This window comes from Capricornis sumatraensis, chromosome 2 (assembly GCF_032405125.1).
Source record: "Capricornis sumatraensis isolate serow.1 chromosome 2, serow.2, whole genome shotgun sequence".
In the NCBI taxonomy this organism is placed as follows: Eukaryota; Metazoa; Chordata; class Mammalia; order Artiodactyla; family Bovidae; genus Capricornis; species Capricornis sumatraensis.
Window position 1 is genome coordinate 190352693 of NC_091070.1, and position 15129 is coordinate 190367821.

The 15129-nt window shown below is 46.7% G+C and overlaps 1 protein-coding gene across 1 annotated transcript in view; it reads left to right on the top strand.

The window, feature by feature from the left end:
* Positions 1-11477, top strand: part of PLPP3 (phospholipid phosphatase 3) — an 88099-nt gene extending 76622 nt beyond the window's left edge. Inside the window, exon 6 of the mRNA XM_068963748.1 lies at positions 9581-11477. Within this exon, the coding sequence (XP_068819849.1) occupies positions 9581-9706 (126 nt within the window). The 3' untranslated portion in view covers positions 9707-11477. The remainder of the gene's footprint in view (positions 1-9580) is intronic.
* The last annotated feature ends 3652 nt before the right edge of the window (positions 11478-15129 follow it).

Genomic DNA, 15129 nt, shown 5'->3' on the forward strand with positions numbered 1-15129 from the left:
GAAGCCCTTTAGCTCCATAACCTTCTCCCACAGAGATTCCGAGGCTCGGTCAACTTTGGGCTTTGTTGTAACTGAGCTGGCTTTGCCTTCTTGGGACTTCCAGGTGGCTCAGCGGTAAACAATCCACCTGCCAATGCAGGAGACACAGGAGATGTGAGTTCTATCCCTGGGTCTGGAAGATCCCCTGGGAAATGGCCATGGCAACCCACTGCAGTATTTGTGCCTAGAAAAGTTCATGGACAGAGGATCCTTAGGGGCTGCAGTCCATGGGGTCACAGAGTTGGACACAGCTGAGCGCATATGCAGAGAGAGACCTGCCTTCTCAGACAGAACCATCTCTGCAGTGTCCATGGAGGTGGCCTGTATTGGGGACCACAGCATATCTTTAAGTTCCCAAGGGTTACAACACATCACTCCAGAATGTGGGCTCAGCCACTGCAGAGCCTTGAGCAATAGGCTATGACAGCCAAGCACTTGACCTGGGTCTTGAGAGTAAGTCCTGTCTATCTTACAAAGATAGGACTTTGCTGTCTTACACAGCAAAAAGACATGTCTAGACAAAAGTCACATGCCAAACAGGAGAGGGTTCGGTTTCCTCCCCCACTGCTTGGTAGTTGAACTCTTTCCAGAGGAGGGCGGCAATGGTGCCCATCACAGACAAAAAACCTACACGGCATCGTGGACTCAACACGGAGACACAGACACATGGGGTCCGAAGGGCAGGCACACTGATGTACACTTCACACATGTGGATGCAGGTGCGTGGCACAGAGGCACATGGTCAGACCCAGTTGTACACAGACAGTCATCCATCCTCTTCCTGTCACCAACTCTCAGAACCACGGATACACAGATAGGCCAAGGCAAACACAGGCACATGCTCACCATCCCTTCTCTCTCACACACACATACACACAGACACACACACAGTCACCCCTCCCAAGATTTGAACTCTACAGCTGGGCTCAGCATTCCCACCGTTGGAGTAACCCAGGGACCCGGATGAAGCGACAGACAGTGGGTTCATTTCCTGTCTGGTGACAACTTGCCTATCTGGCCACCTCCTCCCTGACCCTCCAACAGATGGCAAATTACGGGGCCCTGGGAGGGGTCAGGGCAGGGCCAGGCTGCCATTGCTGCGGTGCAGCAGAGGAAGCAGCTGCTCGTGAATTTCATAAACATGCGGCAGAGTCTTTCCTGGTTTTCCTCTCGTGGGGGGTGTGGCTCAGCCAGCCGTTGCTCTTTTGTGTGCTGCTGTCTTCCTCCAGGATGTAGGGAAGGGCAAGGGTGTTCTTTGTCTTTGCCTCAGAGAGGTGACCTTGAGGGAGGAGGCAAACGAGGATGTGAATGGAAGAATTCAGCGATGACAGCCTCCCCAGAGGAAACCGGGGTGCAGAGAGAGTGCGACACACCTGAGGACACATGGTGGCAGAGTAGGAACCAGATTTCGGCTCTCCTGATCTTATCTTAAGAGATTAAACTAGGAAACCCCAACCATGTGCAGTCTATGCCATGAATTTGTGGGATGATCGCCTTCTGTACCGGGAGGTTTCCATCTGTTTCCACTGGATTTGTTCCCCGCTGCCCAGGCACAGGGAATGCATGAAATAACCTCCTGAGTCTCTCTGACCCTGCAAAAGCCTTGCTGTTTGTCCAGAAGCTCTGGGATGATCTCGCCACTCTGGGCCCCCATTCTCAGATGGGCAGGGGTGGCAGGAACATAGGTGTGAGAGAGAGAAGAAAGCAGAGGCAAAGGTAAGCTCTGCCCCTCAGTAGAGAATGACAGTTTGCAGAGTCATTCTATTGGGTTGGCTGACATGTTCATTCAGGTTCTTCCGTAAGATAAAATCTCCTTTCTTATTCCCCTGCTGAGATCAATGGGGTGGATGCAAGGCCGACTCGGAAGGGGGGAGTTGTATTCTCACCACTTAGTTAGATGTATTGGCCAGCTTCCTCTTCCCATCCCACCAGGTAGGGATGGTACGTCTTAACACACAACCTCATCTTTGGATTGAGGAGTCAGTGAATTAAAGATGCGTCATGCTGGCGCATGCAGCACATTGATTGAATGTGTATTCTGTGTTAAGTACGATGCTTCGTTTTAAATATTCACAAGCTGAAAAGAGTTGGTCCTTAAAGAGCTTATGGTTCAGTGGTTTCCCAACCACAGTCCATAATAAGAAATACACTGTGCATCACAACCCATGAGAGGCAACTGTGCATGCGTGCTCAGCTGTGTGTCCAACTGTTTGTGACCCCATAGACTGCAGCCCACCAGCCTCCTCTGTCCGTGGAATTTTCCGGACAAGAATACTGGAGTGGGTAGCCGTTCCCTCCTTCAGGGGATCTTCCTGACCCAGGGATTGAACCCATGTCTTGTCTCCTGCATTGGCAGGCAGATTCTTCACCACTGAGCCACGTGGGAAGCCTCATAGATCCACCAACACATAACTAAAATATTTCACAAAAGAAGACACTTACTGTAGGTGACACAGCCTAATGTTTTAAAATTTAACCTTTAAAATGCTGGTCCCTGGGATTCTCCAGGCAAGAACACTGGAGTGGGTTGCCATTTCCTTCTCCAATGCATGAAAGTGAAAAGTGAAAGTGAAGTCGCTCAGTCGTGCCTGACTCTTAGCGACCCCATGGACTGCAGCCTACCAGGCTCCTCCATCCATGGGATTTTCCAGGCAAGAGTACTGGAGTGGGTTGCCATTGCCTTCTCCGAAAATGCTGGTAGTGACCACCTAATAAATTAACGCCATGACTTATCAATGACTTGGACTGTGCAGTTTAAAAAACGCTGCTCTAGTGGGAAGGACATAAAACACCCAGTGCAGTAGATGGGCAGAGCCATTAGGATGGGCTCGTCTCCTGGGGACAGTGGGGCCACAAGAAGGGGAGTGCTCCTTTTTCTTGAAGGTGATGGAAGTCTGGAAAGAATTCCTAGAGTAGGAGAATATTGAGCAGTGTATGGGTATTTTCTCTGAGATACGAAGGATAAGGAAGGACATTTCATGTAGGAGGAATAGCACAAAGACACGGGGATGGATGTGTATATGGCGTGACCTGTGACCCTAAAAATTTCAGAATGATGGAACATGTGGGATGCTTGGGAGAAGTCAGTTATAGTAGCCTCCTTTGCCCTTTCCACTTCAAGAGGTGGCATTTCTGGAAGTGGCCTCCTGCTTCCTCCAGTCTCTACAATTCTTGGGTACTATGTTCCTGAACTCTGGCTGATGCTGGATCTAGCATCCTAGTGACCGAGCGTCAGCTCTCTGGGTCCCCCTTACCAGCTACCCTCCTCTGTATTAACTGAGAAGTGCCCTCCTGTGAGGCTCTTTACAGGGTTCAGATGCCTGTCTCCTTCAGAACTGCCTATGACTTTCCTCCGCTGCTCCAAACCCTCTTTCTTTTCATGGGACTAATTTCCTTCATGACCCTCAGTCTTGATGATGGTCATGAAAGACAATGACTGAGGATTTGAAGACCCTTTCATAGGTATGAAGTGTTTTTACATGAATCCTTCCATTTAAGCCTTACAGAAACTGTAGGAAGGTAGATTTTTAAATAGCCATAGCACACAAGTGAAGGGCAGACCCATCATCTGAAATCACAAACCTCTTCGTCTTGCACAAGTGCAAGCCTAGACAAGAGTGCATTGGCCTGGGTCACACAGCAGCAGCAATTTGGGGACTAGATCCCGTAGCCTGATGTCTTGTGTGACACTTTTTCTACCTCATCAAGTTTCCACTCACATACACAAAGAAATTACTCAGTATGGACACTGGTAAGTTCCCAGGGCCCAAAAGTCACTGACACTGGCCTTGTTAACATCAGAAAGTAATGACCGTAATAAAGTAACTCCTATTTAGTCAAAAGACAGGGCTGCCAAAGATGGCTTTTCTTTGCATGTGTGCTCTCTCACTCAGTCGTGTCAGATTCTTTTGCGACCCCATGGACTGTAGCTCGTTAGACTCCTCTGTCCATGGGATTTTCCAAACAAGAATACTGGAATGGGTTGCCATTTCCTCCTCCAGGGGAACTTCTGGACCCAGGGATCAAACCGTGTCCTGCATTGGCAGGTGGACTTCAGGTGTGAGGGTGAGCCAAGACCCAAGGCAAAGGACAATTATTCCGTAATTGGTGCGATTGTTTATTATGGTAGAGCAGGATGCTCGAAGGATATCCCAAGACCAAGGCATAGAGGGGTATGCAACAGGGACAGCCCATGGTTTCTAGCCTCACGAGGGGAGTGAGTGGACTAGATTTACTGAGGGTTACACATGCTGGGCTCTGAGCACAGCTCATTCCCTTGAGTAGCTTGTTGTCTGAAATCGTGACATCACATTTAAAGCACTGCATCTGCACTGAAGTCTAGGCCTCACACTACGATGGAAGGTCATTAAAAGTTCAGTATGGGTACCGAAGAGAGCAGGTAAGAGCAGCTCAAGGAAGGGCTCATGGAGCCCCAGTGTACAGATAGGGGAGCTGCTCTCAAAGAGATTACAACATGTCTAAGACACACAAGCCAGTGAATGGCAGGTCTAGCAGCCCATCTGATCGTCTGGAGCTTGGTGAGCTCTAGACAGGAAGCCCCTCCACTGGGCTGGGCTGTGTCCTCTGGGGAGTGGCATATCAGAGCTGGTGAATGCCGGCAACACGACACTGGAAGCGTCTTTCTTTTTGATTGGCTGACTCATTCCCTCCAAAAGCCCCAGAAATTATTAGACTTAGAGAGCAGATCCTATGTGTACTATGGAAAACTCCCATTTCACATGGTCTTCGTGTCTGACTTGAATCGATACAGGCTTTCACCTATTCATTCGTATTCTCGATCATTTCTATTTCCCCCTGATTTTTCTTGTTTCTACTTCCTTCTCTTGTTACTTTTCTTTCTACCCAAGAGGCTGGGGAAGAGAGGTGACTGGACGTGGGCAGGCACTGAACACACAAGCCAGTGATCTCGGCTGTTTGCTATCAAGCCCCACTTGCACCTTTTGTGACACCACGTATTCCTTAAGTAAGCCTGAGGTATTGTATCCCTCATTTAGGTATTTTGCTGAAAGTGGCAGAACTTGGATTTGAAGACAAATCTGCCCTACTCCCAAGAGCAAAGCCTGTTACCGGTGCTGCATGTATAGGATGAGGAGTGGGAGATGGTGACCCACTGGCACAGTAATAAGAGTCACCATTTATATAAGGAGACTCCTGTACATCTCTCGTCTCACCACCTCCAGTGGGATTCCTCCAGCCTGGAGTTGTCATGTTTGTGTGTAGCCTTGCTCTGGATGGAAGGACTACATTGTCCTGAGTGCCTGCCTGAATCAGATCACCATACCCTCAGATTAAGATCCTCTCTGACTCAGGAGGTCAGAACCATATCTCTAAGCCAATGTCAGAGGGAGCCAGAATATTAGAAGACAGAGGAAAGCAGAACTACAATTTCCACCCCCCCCCCCCACCCAGGATAGTCACCCAAACAGAGTTTTGATGGGAACAAGTGCAAGATTTCTAGAGTTGAAAACAAGACTAAGAAGAGAAACATAGGTCCCCCTGCACACACATCCACCCACATAAATATGCACACCTCTCTTAACCGCAGTTCTGGCCTCAACCTTTCAAAAACCTGTCTTGCCTTCTTTTTCTTCACTGTGTGATGGTTGCACAGGACTCATCGTCTCCTTTTCTGCAACAGTGTCCTGACCAGTATCCCTGCTTTCAGGCGCCCAGCTCCCGTTCTGATGCCTTCTTCTTAGATAATCGTGATCATAATGCAGGTCTCCCCACCGTGCTGCTTTCCTGCTTCAGCCTTGACCGTGGGTCCTCAGGCTGTGCCATGCTCCTTCTCAAGATCCGGCGCCCCCTCCAGCCCCCTCACCGCCCGGCCCTCCCCGCGCTGAGCTCCCCGCAGCTCCCGGACTCGCTGGGCTCCCTCACCCCCCTGCGTGTTCTGCTCCCTCTGCCTGGAACGACATTCCTGGCGTTCACCACCTGGCTCCCTCCTACTTATCCTTCAAAGCGAAGCTCAAACAGACCGCCTTTGGGGGAAGCTTTCTCAGCCCCTCTTCCCTCCCCTTCATCCTGGGTTAGATGCCGTGTTCTCTGTACTGCTTTAACACCCTGGCTTCCCTCTATCACAATCCTAAACCACGCTATTGCATTGCTCTATTTACCTGGATCTCTCCCTCACTAACCTGTGAGCTCTTAGAAGGCAAAGAATTCTGTCTTTTGTATAATTGTCTTTATCATCTCAGGGCTTGGAACAGAGCAGGTGTTCAATAAGTGTTTACTGATTGTGCTTTTCAAAAAGGCAATTTATGAAATGCAGAGAAGAGAATAGGAATTGAAAGCATATGCTCAGGGCGAGAGATCTTAGAACTCTTAGTGGTGCTTGGCACATCGATTTTGTTTGCTGAGACTGTTGTCTGCTGGTACTTTCCCATGGCAGAGAAGTTCTGTGCAGTGGGCTATGGGCTGGGAGGGGGTTTGTCCCACACACCTGGGGTAGTCACCTAATTTGTTCAGACCCTTCACAGCCTGGGCTTCTGGGTTTTCTTTCTGGGTGGAAATCATCTTCTGTGGAAAATAGAACTGCTCCAGGACAAAAAGTTTTCAGTTTTTCTAGTCCTTTTTGTGTTCTGCTGTTCAAGCATGAAGAAGACAGAGCCCAGTTTGAGTCTCAACAGGATCATGTTTCATGATCCCCCAAAAAGTGTTTGTTGTAACTTCAAGCCACACGGAAGGTGAAATATAGCTTACAGGGGGATCCTGCTGGACCAGAGTCTACATTTCATCCTGCTGTGGGGCTGTGTGCAGTTGGTGTGGGAGGATTCGATCCCCCTGCGGTCTGTAAGAGTTCTACATAGTGAGAAGATCCAAGGCCAGAGTGCCTGCTTCCAGTAGGGAGAAATGTAGAATTTCGACACCAAACATTTTATAAGCTCCTAGTATAAGCAAGGTTCAATGCAGTGTGCAGGTGATGCAGGATGATCGGGATTGGACTCCATCCTTAAGAAGCCTCCTATCAGAAGAAGGCTGATGAGCAAAGTTTTGCAGACACAAGAGCACATGGCTTACTCTAGGCCCAGACATGACTCTGGTTCCCAGACAAGGTACACCTTTTATTGAACTATGTGCCAGACACAGGTTTAGAATTCTTATCAAGTGCTTTCTCACCTTTAACCTTCATTTCATTCTTATCTCGCAGTTAGGAAACGGAAACTTTTAATATGTATTGGGTGTGAGCTCAGGAAATTAAATTGGGAAATCAGCCAGTAGACAGAGGTGGTGTCAGGATCTTGAAGGGAGGGATGTTTGTTTGAGGGTGTCCTCTGCTCTCTTTGCCCTCAGTAGATGGCATGCAGGCTGGAAGAAAGATCTCTAAGAAATGAGATCAGTAAGAGCCTTTATTTGGTGAGGCTCGCTGCTGGGCTAGAGGAAGTGGAGTTGAGAGCCAGCAGTGGAGGGACTGACTGAAACCTCTTTCTTGGGGACAGAGAGAAGGAGGAAAGAGAAGGTAATTTCCAGGTAGCCATGAGGACATAGGTTATACACCTGTCAGAGAAGAGTTGAAAAGTTTTATTGATCTCTACATTTAACTGTGTTTGTTCAGATTTCCTTATACTGAGGCATCTGAAAACCCCCTTCCCCACTTTTTGGTAGAATTCCCAGGCAGGGCAGCCTCAGGCCTCCTGGCAGGACTGAACAGACCTTTTCTCTCCTAAGTCTCAACTTGTCCCTGGCTACGAGACACACCTTCCTGTGCCACGGCTCTCACTGTTCACACCTCCTTAGAAAATGAGACAAAATGTTTAATTTTTTCCTTTGCAAAGGGTCCGTTCAATTGCACTCAGAATGTAAATGTTTTCAAATGTTCCATTTCTTGACTAATATTTCACTTTCTTTTTTCTTTTTTATTTTTTTCCACTTTCTTATAACTTAAGAAATTGTCTGGCCCTTCTTATTTTTTTCAATGAATAAATGGTAATAAAATGCTTGAGTAGGTCCTCTATGAAATGGGTACAAAAACTCAAAATGTACAAAGGATTTTGTGGTGGCTAGTAAGCCACTGTTTCCTTTTTGGCCTTCTAGTCACTGAGTTCTCCCAAGGTAACCAATGTCCAGTGATAACCAGCATCCCCAGTGATTTTGGTTGCATTTTGCTGATGACTGTATCACTAAAGAGAACACTGTGGAAATTGGTTCAACAAAGGATACAAGTCCCTTCTGTGGCCAGGCTCTGGCTGTTATAGCCTTGGTGTTGGTGCAGTCTTACTAAGAACTTCATTTATTTATTTATTTTTTTGCCTGTAATGTGTCCAGAATGAAGTCACAGGGCTGTCCTTATTAGTGAGTGCATTACCATCTTCAGGACAAAGACTCTTCCATCCAGAAAGCTGTTAGACGTAGGAACTTTGAAGTGTTTTAGTCCCCATTTTGAAACTCAGCCATATGTTTCCTATTAAATTACATGACCGACAGCTGCCTCTTACAGTTACTTAGTACAAACTCCCGTTGCTAACTTGCTCAAATGGGGATCTGTGTATTTATTTTCTCACCTAATACAAAGCATAAATTTCTCTTACTTGGGTAACTGAGCAAGTTCTTGAATCTTTCATCATAAGCTAATTGAGGCAGAAACTCTGCCTAAGCCATCCTTATACACTAGTGAGTAAGCACTCAGTAAATGTTTCTCAGTGATTCTAAGATGACTTAGTGAGGTCATATGCTCAGAAGGAGGAAGGAGGTTGGGAATGAGTGATAGGAGAGTTTTCATTGACCTTTCCTCCGGGTTAGTTGCTGACTCCTTCAGCCAAGAGACCCTGGCTTCTTGACCTCCATCAGCTTGTTGACATCACTGGGCTTTCAGGAAAAAGTGATCATGACTACTTCCTTGCTCCAGTGCCTGCTGATAGGAATTCATATTGGCTGATCTCTTTGGGTTACACCCTAGATTCCTTTGTGAGGAAAGGGAAAGTATTGAGGACTAATGACGGTGACTAATGCTTCCTTTGTTTGAGAACTTATCTTTCCCTGCTATTCATTTACCTTGAGAAATACGGAAGTGGGGCACGTAGATAGGGAGCGCTGGACTGAGAGCCCATGGATATGCGGTCTGCTCCTACCCTGGCTGTGCAACTTTGGGCCTGTCACTACCCTTCTCTGGACCTCAGTTTCCCTCTCTGTGCAATAAGAATTGGACTCTGTGGTCTCCATGTTGCTGTGTGTTTAGTTGCTCAGTCGTGTCCGACTCTTTGCAACCCTTTGGCCTGTAGCCGCCTAGACTGCTCTGTCCATGGGATTTTTCAGGCAAGAATACTGGAATGGGTTGCCGTTTCCTCCTCCAGGGAATCGTCTTGACTCAGGGATCCAACCCACGTCTCCTGTGTCTCCTGCATTGCAGGCAGATTCTTTACCTGCTGAGCCTTTGGGGAAGCCCGTAGTCTTCGTGGTCCTTCCCTGTTCAAAGTTTGGGAGCCCCTTTTCCTAAAGTCCACACTCCTAGGATCTTCCCTTTGCCTGTCCCCAAGGCCCAAATATTAATGACTGATTGGGATCTCTGATTTTATGCTTCTAGGTTTTCTTCGTGTCTGACCTCTTCAAGACCAAGACAACACTCTCCCTGCCTCCCTCTGCCATCAGGAAGGACATGCTTTCACCTGTGGACATTATCGATAGGAGCAATCACCACAACATGGTGTAGGTGCCACCCACCTCCTGAGCTGTTTTTGGAAATGACTGCTGACAGCAAGTTTTGCTGCTCTCCAATCTCATCAGACAGTAGAATGTAGGGAAAAACTTTTTGCCCGACTGATTTTTAAAAAGGAAAAAAAAAAAAAAGTCTTACCTTGTGGCCTTCCAAAATAGGTAGCGTTCACCTATATGGAAACAACAGCAAACTAACAGCAAGTGCGGGAATCCTGGATATGCAGTTGGTTTAAGTGTTCATGTTCTAGTGAACACGGGCTTGTTCTGGAACAAACACTAAGACGATTTGAGTAGAGTCTGCTGGTCACCTTTGTGACCTGAGGAATCCCAGGCCTGTTGGGAAAGCTCACATTCACCTTGTAGCACATGACGCCAGAAATAGCACTGAATCAGCAAACTAGCCATTGGGGGCTCCCGTCTTGTGTCCACACCACTCGATTCTCCACTGTGACTCTGGTTTAGGAAACTTACTGGTCTGTTTGTTTTTGCTTTTAAATATAAGAAAAGAGCAGGTTTGCTCAGTCCAGCAATCAAATCCTGAATCCAGATTCCCAGTCATGAGGGCTCATCACTCACTTCCTCAGCCCATAGGCCAGCAACCACAGTCCCTCACTTACAGTGATTAGGTGACTCTTTGTGGATGAGTGAATTTCACAAATAGCACAATTTTGGAAGAGCTGGAGGGTTCAGGCCCTCCTGTGTCTTCTCTTGACGCACCATCCTGTGATGCTGAAGTGTCAGTTACAGGATGCTGATGTTGTGTACAGCAATCACCCGGGCACTGGCACACTCAAGTAGTGATGATTAGCTTCGGCTACTGCTTTCTCCCTGGAAACCCTTGCTGGGTGCCCACCGGGATGGCCTCTGAGGGCCTGGAGACGAGCACAGATGTGGTCTGCCATCAGTTGATGGAAAGCAGCCTTCCATGCAAGAGATGGAGGAACGAAGAGGGCAGAATGAAAAATGAAGCAACCCTTTGGCTACTCACAGTCTGAATGAGCCAGAGTAGCAGACGGTCTCCTATCCCAGAGGCAGCCCTTCCAGATAACAGAGTTGACAGGGGCAGGGTCTCTGGGGGAGCCACTCTTGCTAAGCTGTGTAAAGCACTATTGTCTTGGGGTCGATCTCTAGGGCAGTGTTTGGTAGGTTCTGCTGGGCAGAACACGTGGGTTAAATCTCCGTAGAGTTTCCTCATCCTCTCTCCATAAGTGTCCTTCCAAGCAAGGTCCCATTTGAGGCAGCAGTCAGGGACCACTTCTACTGAACCTTTGAGGAAAGGAGGAAGGAAGAAATGCTTTCAGATCTCGGATGCACACCTTTCAAAGGGCTAAATGTAACCACATGGGTCAACCACATGTACAGCCTTACTACAGAAGCCGTCCTTTCATTTCAACTTATAGCAAGCTATGATTTTTATATATAAATATTATATAAATAATGTATAAAACATTAAAAGTTAACTATGTAAAATATTATTTCTGAAACAATTTTAGCTATATCCACTATGATTATAAACTGTGTCTCGACCTGTGTTATTTACATTAGCTGCTTAAAAAAGCATGGAATTTAATTTTTTTTAATATCAACTAAAATACCGTAGTTCTGTGGTAGATGTTTTTACAATGAAAGAAATAACTGCAACTAGAGAAAACTGTATAAAAACATTAAATTGCCAGTATTTTTGTAAGGTTCCATTTTGTAAAGAGAATAATATTCAAAGACTTTTGTAGAATACAAAGTGAAAACTTGTATCTGCGAAACTATACGTGTATTAAATGTGCTTTTTAAATAAAAGCTCATAACAACTAAGGAGGGAGCTGGAGACTTGGAATAGTTGAGGGGGGTTGGTCTCAGTGGTTGGGGGCTGGGAGGAGGCCATACTCCTTCAGGGGCTCCCCTCCCCTGCAAGGCACCACTGTGGGATTCTCTCCCTGGAAAATACAGTGGCTGCGGTGTAGATACTGATGCCCTGAGCTCTTTCATCTCCAAGAGCCTGTTTGCAGAGTGACGCTCTGGTCCTGCTCTCCTCTCAGAGAGCCCTCCTCTTCTAAAGAGCTTTTGTATTCTAAAGGGAGGTTTCCCCAGGGAGGGGGGAGTTGTGGGTCCCCCAAAGACAGATAAGGAGCAGGCTGTCGATCAGTTGTGCTTGGGGAGTTCACTGAGGCAATCCTTTACACAGCCAGCGACATCAAAGGCAGGAGGGTGCGCTGCTAAGAATGACATTTGGCTCCTGCTTTTCCTCTCTGATCCCCTGAAGAAGGGAACAGCTACCCACTCCAGTATTTTTTGCCTGGAGAATTCCACAGACAGAGGAGCCTGGTGGGCTACAGTCCATGGGGTCGCAAAGAGTTGGACACAACTGAGAGACTTTCCCTCACTCACTTTCTTCTCTGTGTTTCCTCAGCCTGGAAGAGGAGGGGAAGCTGGACACTAACATCATTTAAGCACCAGTGTGCCAGGCACTGCAGCCTGTTTGTTGCTTTTGATTCTTTCAGGAGTTCTGATTTTGAGAAATAAGGAATACGAAGGAATGCAAAGATGATGTTTAAGATTGTGGAGGAGTGAACCACAGGCCAGAACTCGGATTCCTTTCCTATTGCTGCTGTAAAAAAATTACCCACTAACTTGTGGCTTAAAACAGCACAAGTGTATCACCTCCAAGTTCTGGAGGCACTAGAGGCGGTTTCCTGGTCTTTTCCAACTTACGGTGGTCATCCACTTTCTTGGGTTTGTTTCCTCTCTTCAAAGCCAGCAATGTTGGGCTGAGTCCTTCTTACTCTGTCATCTCTCTGATTCTCTTCTGCCGCCCCTTCCACATTTAGGGCCCTGAAGATGACATTGGATCCACTCAGATAGTCCAGGATAATCTACCCAAGTTACAGTCAGCTGACTAGCAACCTTAATTCCATCTGCTACCTTAATTGCTTAATTCCCCCTTTGTCATGTTATACAACATGTTCACAGGTCCCAGGGATTAGGACGTGGACATCTTTGAGGGGACCATTATTCTGCCTACCTCTGGCTCCCGAAGATTTACATCCATCCCATATTCAAAGTACATTCACCCTATCCCAACATTCCCCAAAGTCTCAACACATTATAACATCAGTTCAAAATCTCAAATCTCATCATCCAAACTACATCATCTAAGTAAGGTAAGAATGAGGTTCTGGGTTTAGTCTATCCTGAGGCACAATTGCTCTCCATCTATAAATCTATGAATTTGTGAAACTGAAGAGATAAATTATCTGCTCCCAAAATTCTACAATGGGACAGGCATGGAATAACAGTTATAGATAGTACTATTCAAAAGAGAAAATGGAAAGAAAAAAGGAGTCACTGGTCTCAAGCAATTTTAAAATCCAGCCAGGCAAACTCCATTTGATATCCCCACTCAGATCCCTGTCCTAATTCAGCATTTTTTCGGCATTTTCCTGTGAGTGGACATAACTTTGGATCCCAGAATGCAGAGAGGGAGATTCTTAAGGCCAGAGTCTGAAGTTTTCCCTTCAAACCTAGGGGAACAAAGGTCCAGATAGATAAAATAACTTGCTAGCAGGAGGAGGGGGATACACAGCAAGTTAGTGGAGGAGCTGTGGAGATCAAGTCACTGCATACTACTGGTCTCCCTGTCTTCCCGTTATACTTATCCAATAGTACTTGATGAATTAAACTAGTCTCAGGAAGAAGTAGCACCACTTCATGGGTACTTAAGGGAAAGATGGGCTTCCCTTATGGCTCAGTGGGTAAAGAATCCACCTGCAATGGAGGAGACCTGGGTTTGATCTCTGAGTCGGGAAGATCCCCTGGAGAAGGGAATGGCTACCCTACCCAGTATTCTTGCCTGGAGAATTTCATGGCAAAGACATGACTAAGTGAATAACACTTTCACTTAAGCAAAGATGGAACCATGCCATAATATAGTGCAGCTCTGGGATTCAGATTCAAATTATTTCAGTTATTTGTTGATTAATACTTATTAAGTACTCTGTACCACACACTGGTAAATCCATGAAGGACAGTGGGTAAAAGGGACGATATCGCAGCTTCAAGGGACTTGTGAGTTAGAGAAGGATGCAAAAAGTCAAATAATCATTTAACTAGGTAATTAAGAACTAAGACGAGTGTTACAAAGAAAGAACAGCAAGTTAAGAGAGATATCAGCTGGAGGACCTATCCTGTCTGATGGTGGCTTTCCTGAGATCTATCTACCAATGGCCAAAGCCTGTTTACACTATCTGCACCAATGACGAATGGAAAGGGCTCTGCAAGATGCAGGTCTAGGAGAAGAGACAAGTGAGTGAGTAAGTGATTATCAGTTCAGTTCAATCGCTCAGTCGTGTCCGACTCTTTGTGACCCCATGAATCGCAGCACGCCAGGCCTCCCTGTCCATCACCAACTCCCGGAGTTCAACCAAACTCAGATGCCATCCAGCCATCTCATCCTCTGTCTTCCCCTTCTCCTCCTGCCCCCAGTCCCTCCCAGCATCAGAGTCTTTTCCAGTGAGTCAACTCTTGGCGTGAGGTGGCCGAAGTATTGGAGTTTCAGCTTTCGCATCAGTCCTTCCAATGAAGTGATTATGGTAGTATGGTAATGGGCGGAGGAGCCTATGTGAAGTGTTGCAGGAGCGTAATGAGTAGAATGAGTTAATTAGACATCGATGTCCTCCATGTGGACCCTCTCCCCGTCTCTGGTAAGCATTCCGTCTAGAACATCCAACCCTGAAAAAAATTCCAGCTTCTGGATGAACCCTTCCAATGATGCTAACTTTGCCTTCAACAGCCCACTGCAGTCTTCGGAAAACTTGAATGCACACATCACATTTGGATTCTCTTCAACTCCTTCGAAGAGAAGACAAGGCATGAATGGCCCCAGATATCAGAGGGGAATGTTAGAATGAACGAGGCTTTGGTAGTATTCTTTTGATATCAGAATGGTTTGTGAATAATGATGACTAAGAAGAAGAGAGACGATCCATTTTTAGAACTTCCTAACAGAGGGTATCTCCTCAAAGTTGCTCCAGTGCTGCACAGCTACCGCTCCAGTGCCTGCCGTCTTGGTGGGGCTTCTCTGACCTTGGACATGTGGTGTCTCCTCAAAGTCGCTCTAGTGCGGCGCAGCCCCCACTCCAGGGCTGTATATTGACACCGTACTTATTTAACTCTCTATGCAGAGTACATCGTGAGAAATGCTGGGCTGGAAGAAGCACAAGCTGGAATCAAGATTGCTGGAAGAAATATCAATAACCTCAGATATGCAGATGACAACACCCTTATGGCAGAAAGTGAAGAAGACCTAAAGAGCCTCTTGATGAAAGTGAAAGAGGAGAGTGAAAGAGTTGGCTTAAAACTCAACAGAAAACTAACATCATGGCATCTGGTCCCATCACTTCATGGCAAATAGATGGGGAAACAGTG